The 7,500-nt window shown below is 39.2% G+C and overlaps 1 protein-coding gene across 1 annotated transcript in view; it reads right to left on the bottom strand.

Annotated features, from left to right (window-relative positions):
* Positions 1-7,500, bottom strand: part of LOC144975925 (uncharacterized) — a 59,904-nt gene that overhangs the window by 40,256 nt on the left and 12,148 nt on the right. The window contains exons 3-6 of the mRNA XM_078920112.1: positions 5,941-6,513; positions 4,057-4,238; positions 2,260-2,389; positions 906-1,124 (exon numbers count right to left, since the gene is read on the bottom strand). Coding sequence (XP_078776238.1) covers positions 906-1,124; positions 2,260-2,389; positions 4,057-4,238; positions 5,941-6,513 — 1,104 coding nt within the window. The remainder of the gene's footprint in view (positions 1-905; positions 1,125-2,259; positions 2,390-4,056; positions 4,239-5,940; positions 6,514-7,500) is intronic.

Consider the following 7,500-nt stretch of genomic DNA (forward strand, 5'->3'; position numbering starts at 1 on the left):
AGACTACCATTGAGATTAAAACGAAATGGAAGCCACACCACGTAGTCTCTATAAATAAATACATAATTCGATATGTGACCCCTCGTCTCAAAATGGTATTAAGTCCGAATGATTAAGTTGATGAAAATTGAATGTGTAGCCAGACTTATCAGATTTAAGTTGAGTTTATATGTTTTATTGAGAATGAATATCATATTTTAGAATGCTAAATACTAATAATTCATATTTTGGCCAGTTTAACTAGAATTTGATTGTATGGCATCAGGTCCATCTCGACATAATACCGTTTTGAGACGTTGGGTCACATATATCGTATGTGAGTAGGCACTTAATCTTTCCTTTGAAACGGTTAAAAACATTGAAGGATAGCTGTTATAAATATTTGACCAGAAAACTCGTCCTTCAAACAAATAATGATCGATTAAAATGACCCTCATCTTGGCAAAAACATTCAAACCTGAGACTTTGCGAATTCCCAGGTTTAAGAGTTTTTTTTCCAAGATGAGGGTCATTTTAATCGATAAATATTTGAAGGACGAGTTTTCTGGGCAAAATATGGTGAAATTTGGTTATACTCTCCAAAGTTTTGTTCAAACTTGAGACACGCTGGAGAAAAAATTACAGATTAAGAAAAAATAATAAAAACTAACAAATACACCAAAACCAACAACAAACAGACAAACCAACAACAAGAAACAGACAAACCAACAATAAACAGACAAACCGACAACAAATGCAGACAAAACAACAACAAACAGACAATCCAACAACAAATACAGACAACACCAACAACAAACAGACAAGCCAACAACAAGTACAGACAAACCAACAACAAATACAGACAAATCAACAACAAGCAGACAAACCAACAACAAAAATAGACACACAAATAACAAACAACAAACATCCGACTTACCTCCGTGTTTCAGTCCTATCTCTTTCTCCATACTGTCCAGAACTTCCTGTGTAGAAACAAACTTGTAGTAAGGCATGGCTGTGTTCATCATCTTGCTGAGTCCGACCTGCATCCCTTCGGCACAGATGTGGCAATACATAACCAGTAAATCGTCACGTCCCGTTGGTTCGTAGACAATTTTAACCTGGCTCCACTTGAACTCGTTCAACTGTCAGGGAATACATACACACACAAAGGTTGTCAAAGATGCTATGAAGCACAGAATCGCAAACTTAAAGGCCTTTTAAATCTGATGGAATGGATATTTAATTTAGCTGCAAGAATCAGTATCTGGAAAGCTTAGACTTGGAATCCACAGAACAAATGAAAGAAGGGTCGACACAAGAATAACGTTAAGAAGAGCAGATGTAGAAGCAGAAATGTGGCGTTTTATAAAAACATGGAGAGGTTTGGAACTGATGGGACAGGAGAATTTTTTTTTTAAAGTGTAGAACCGTCGCTGATGGCTTATGCTCCTGTAACGATGAGTATTGCATTGTAAGCATCGATTTATTAGACGAAGGCGGCTATTTGGTTTAGTCGTATGACACTCGATTTCGGATCGGAAGGTCCTGGGTTCCAGCCTCGCGCTCGGCGCATAATTGAGTCCTTTGAAAAGGCTCTTTGCTCACATTCTCTCACCGTACTCAGGTGTAAAATGAGTACCTGGCCGTTAACAGCGTTGTCTTTGTCCCAAAAATTGTAATATCGCCTAACAGGCGTCACGTCCCGTCCTACATGTTAAATGTTGCTGTTGACCAGGGACCCTTTGGAAAGCGCTTTGAGCACATTTAGTGGATATATAAAAGCTCAATTTTTTACATTTTTAATAATACTCTGGACGACTCGGGTTTCATCTTTATCAACCCAATCTCTGCTGGGTGCACACGGGGGTCAGAAAAGAAAGAAAAAAGCTTAACAGCACCCGGGATCGATCTCCGTCCCTATGCGTGTGAAGCGCGTGAGTGCTCTATCAACTCAGCTATCTCTTAAATGTGTAAACTTGGCAATATGTGACCCAACGTCTCAAAATTATGTCTGGATGAACCAATGCCAAATTCTAGTTAAACTGGCCAAAAATATTAATTATTGGTATTTAGCATTCTAAAATAATATGATATTCATTCTCCTCAATAAAACACATAAACTCACCTTAAGTCTGATAATTCTGGCTACAAATTCAATTTTCAGCAACTTAATCATTCCGACTTAATACCGTTTTGAGACGAGAGGTCACATATCTCAGTTCAAACCTTTTCACCATCCGACTGATTATGTCATTCACTGTAACAAATTATACTTACAATGGTGTAGAACAAGTCGTTCAGCTTGTTGAAGGACGCTCCGATTCGGGTGAGCAGTGGGTATTCATGCGCCTTGTCCTCGCCGAAATTACGCGCCAGTGCTTGTGAGATGAGTGGAATGTTCCAGTAACTGGAAGGAAAAGAATGGCGTAAGAAAATGGATGAGATTTTTACATGAAAGTTACCGATTCAATCACGTCCTGCCGTACTGTTGACGTTTCCGGTTTTCCCGTTATCAACAAAACAGGATGAATGAATGAAACACTACAGACGAATGAGATAATGTGATTGTGGCATTGTTAAGGTGGTGAATGACCAAAACGCATGGCATCAATAGTCCTAAATATGAGAGTTGTCTTTTAAGCTAAGCTGTGTGGCTTTGGGCAAGTCACCTCGCTCTAGCTCACTATGCGGCGCTGCACTTCGGCTGACGCCTGCATTATTCATTTCAGTCTTCCCTTGGTATAGACCCTTCTATGATTTTCTCGGGCAACTTGCAAATTCCTTTTCATCCTTGTTGTTACTGCCTCACAATTTACAACGTTTCTGAACTTAAAAGACATGAGCACTTATATAGACCAATATCCACGAAACGTGCTCAAAGCGAGTTACAAGGGCTCCTTAGCCAACAGCAACACTTAACACGTCAGACGAGAAATGACACCTGAGCGGCGATAATACATATGTTTTTCAGACACAGATAACTCTTTTAACGCTCGGGTACTCGTTTTACACCTGAGTACGGTGAGAGAATATAAGTAAAGAACCTCTTCTGAGGATTCAACTAAGGGCCGCTCAGAGCGAGATTCGAACCCTGGCTCCTCCGATTTAAAGGCAATTGTCATACCACTGGACCAGACTATAGTTGTAAAGAGAAGTTACTGTCCTAATGGAGCATTCTCTGATAATTGTAGTCATTAAGACATTAAGGAGCAGGCACCGATGTAAGATGAATATCTGAACAAGTGTGTGTAAAAAGTGCCAGACAAAACAAGAAAAAAACCCATCCCAAAAAATCAGTCGACCTCGACTGGGGATCGAACCCGAGACCTTCTGATTACCGGTCAGACGAGCTGTGTAATGGTAGCACGTCTGACCGGTTATCAGAATAAAGCTAGTCTACTTGATTTGGAACATGTACTAAGGGTTTCGTTCAGCACGTAAGAATTATAGCATACGATTCTTTCTTCTCGTTGTATTTATTAAACGAGTTATTTTTATCGTGCCGAATAACACTACAAGCTTGCAAGTCTATGTGTCATTGCAGGATTAAAAATATAACGATTTTAATAAATACAAAGAAATGAAAGAACACATTTATTCTACCCTCCAAGTAATATTATTAGATATTTTGTAACCAAATGGCATGGTATTAGTACTTCTATTCACCATAATTTATATCTTTCTCCTCCTTGAATGACAATCTGACACAAAACGAAAAACGTTGGATTTGTATTCATGCATTTTGACGTCATGTTTTGGTCAGGCTATAACTTTACGATGGCTACGCTAGAACCCTCTAGAAATTACAGTTCGACGTCATTTTTAAGGCTTGTGCAGAGTCTAGCGAGTTGTCGTTAGTAGAGCTCAAGGAAATAAGTGATTCCATTGGTTGAGCTGTTGAATACAACTCACGATTTGTTATCTTTTGCTGCAAAAGACTTGTCTTTTGACGTTATTTTTTGGTCAGTGTGTCAGGCTATACGTTAACTATGGCTACGGTTATCCTGACAGTACGGACGGAGGGCAGAAGAATAAGAATATTCGTAGATTGGCAGAATTTATTCAGATACTCACCCAACCTGCCTGGCAATCGGGGCCAGGATGTAGTCACAGACTGGCCCAAGGTACAGCAGTGGCTTCTGGTTGATGTAGATGTCGATGAACACGTCCATAGCGTACCCCGAGTGGCATCTGGAGTCGGCGTATTCCACCTCGATTTTCCTGCCTGGGAGAAGTCCTGTTACATTGTTGGTTACCTGGTCCAATAGAAATGGGTGGGCCTATTACAAAGCTGCCTAGTTGAAATTTCAATAATTCTTAGTTTCCAAGGGTAATGTAAATGTTGTTGCTCGAAGCTCGAAGAAATAAATAATAATGTGAAATTGAGTCTAGGCTTGAATTCAATATACGAAAACAGATAAAAGGACGTTTCCGGTTTCCCCTTTATCAACAAAACATGATACTTACATTCAATTTCACATTGTTATTTATTAGTTTCCCATGGGAAAAATAGAAAAATTAACTTTAAACAGCTTTAGAAATAAATATTTTGCCCTCGGCATGATCCAAAAATGCTCCAGACTCATGAATATAGTTTCTAAGGAACTACACCCTCCTTTTCAACAAGATTTATTGAGTCAGAATGCAGTTCTGTAACTGGAGCCAAAAATTCGTATTTCTACGAGTTTTTCGAAGTACTAGGCAGATCTGCTATTATGTCAAACACAAGATTTCTACTGCCGGAAACTGGCATTGCTGTTGGATTTTTACTTCATACATTTGTAGATAGAAGGATTGTGCTTTCAAAATTGAGTTATAATGTGGACTTTAAAAAGTAATAGACAAGAAATGAATAGAACAGCTAAAAAAAAAAAGAACAAAATACCAAACACGGAACGTTTCCGGCTCAAAACCCTTCTTCTGCTAACAACAACAGCAACAACAACAACAACAAAAAACCTATAAAGACATAAATAAATTACTAAATTTCAGAAAAACGGCAGAGATAATTTGCAAGTCTTCTCTTGTAGAAAAATCTTGGAAAGTTTACTAGGTCCTCAAGGTCCTTGATCATCACATAGGGCTGAATAGGAATCATAGTCAACCCATTGTACACGTGGAAAGAATGTTTTACTTTTGTAGACTGACTGCAGTTCTAAATTTCACAATATTTCTAAAACCTAAAAAGATGCATTTTTTTTTTTAAAACTTGAGCTTTTATAATGCGCAATATCCACCAAATGTGCTCAAAACGCTTTACAAGGGGTCCCAGGCCACCAACAATGATTAACATTTAGGACGGGACAATACGCCCGTTAAGCGATGTTACAATTTATTTTTCGGACAGAGTCAACGCTGTAAACGGCCAGGTACTCATTTTACACCTGAGTACGGTGAGAGAATGTGAGTAAAGAGTCTTTTCCAAGGACTCAACTATGCGCCAACCGAGGCTCGAACCCAGGACCTTCCGATCAGAATCAGAAAGCGAGTGTCGTACCACTAGACCTGCGGACTAAATTTAATTTTCGTTTGGAATAAGAATTTCTCAAATAAATATGTAAAACTTCGTGCTATAATAGCGACCCTGTCTGTTGATATCAAGAGAGGAGAACCACTGATTTGACACAGCTTCTTATTTATTATTGGTGGTGGTGGTGGTGGCCGGGGGGGGGTGTTGTAAGCCCAAGTCAATTTGCATTCTGCTCTCTTGATGACAGGTTAGAGTAAATCCGAAAGCAGCTCGTAAATCGCTAAACAAAGTAGACTATGGTTAGACTCGAAGCATTTCGTTCGGTTGGGTTTACTTTTGCATTCTAAAAAAGAAAGTATTTAAAATTTGGACCTAAAACGTTGATTGATTATAATGATCATCATATTGGGAAAATCTCTCAAACCCGGGACTTTGACCAAAATTTAAATACATGTTGTTAATTTTTGGAACATTGTAGAATATATTACCTTTTCTGTGGCAATTTCGATGGCGGGTCGAACACGTCCCAGGCTGAACAGATAACTAGTGGATGCTGGAATTAAACAGGCAATTTTGATGGTGGTCGGTTGGTTGACGATGGGCTTCCTTGGCTGGACACTGTCCACTTTACACATAAAACACGTCATTAGAATGGTCAGTATAAGGTGTAATCCTGATGGGCTTCTCGGAAATGTCCTGGGATGACGAGTAATGCGATGATGTTGTTGTTGTTGTTGCTCGTGGTGGTGGTGGTGATTATGCTGCTGCTCCTGCTGATAATGGTAATGAAGATGGCGCTGATGATGGTATCGTTGATGGAGATTGTTTGTTGTTTTTGTCTGGTGTTTTTGCTGAAAGATGCAATCATCTGGTAATAGTAGCAGCCTAGATGATGAGTCATTCTTCCCCGTTTTCATCTTGACGTGAGTTGAGCTGAATTTGGCCGTCGTTGTAATTTTGTACTTTTCTAAGCGTCCTTTTGTTTCCATCCAGCCTCGTATTGGCGGAAATACTATTTTTAGACTTACGTGAGAGTTCTGTAAAATTGGCTTGGAAGCTCTCTGTGAAAAGAAAAGGGGGGAAAAATGACATAACATGAATAGAAATACCAACCAAAATCAAAAATGGGAATTTCACCAAATACGTGACTCGTAGTCTTCATATGGTACAATGTCGGAATGAATCGATTTAGTCGGGCTCTGAAAGGCAAGTTTAGAATGAAAAAATGATTGGAAGGATGACCTTTAAACTATTTGGTACTGTAAGAACTTGTATTTATTCTCCAACACAACGAATAGAAATAGACTCCCGAGAACTGCTATTTCGATGGTCGGCGGATCAAACCTCTGAAGTCCCGATTTTCACGATCGGCGGATCAAAACCCTGAAGTCTACATGCGAACATAATTTGCGCACCATTTTTTATTTAATGTTGGGCAGATCAGACATCTAATGTCAAAGCTTGTTTGTAGACTTCACAGTTTTGATCCGCCGGCCATCGAATTATGATACATCGTATCGAAATCTATTCCACGTTTCATGATTGGAGTGTCTACGAATTCCATTTCCAACACATTGTTCAGTCCGACTTAACCAGGTTAATGTAACAGGTTACAGGTCTTTGAAGCAGTTGGGCAAACTAATAAAACACAGGAGTTGAAACTGACAGCCAGCTATTGGGATATTATATTGACACTAACACACACACACACACACACACACACGCAAACAAACACAGATACACACACATACACGCAAACACAGATACACACCCACACAAACACCAATACACACACATATACACACACAGAACACACAGAGAAAAACACCCAAACAAACAAACACACACACAAACACATATACACACACACACACACACAAGTAAATAAATAAATAAACGCATTTCAATTTCTTTCTTATTTGAAAGTTATAAGCTTTTGAACTGTGGGATAATACATTAGATAATGAAATGAAAGACGCTCCCCCCCCCCTCCTCCCCCCCCCCCCTTGTTGTTGGTGTGTATGAGTGAAATCTTAGAGAACATTGTT

Source organism: Berghia stephanieae, chromosome 6, assembly GCF_034508935.2.
Source record: "Berghia stephanieae isolate SIO BIC M18660-M18661 chromosome 6, UCSD_Bste_1.3, whole genome shotgun sequence".
Lineage (NCBI taxonomy): Eukaryota > Metazoa > Mollusca > Gastropoda > Nudibranchia > Aeolidiidae > Berghia > Berghia stephanieae.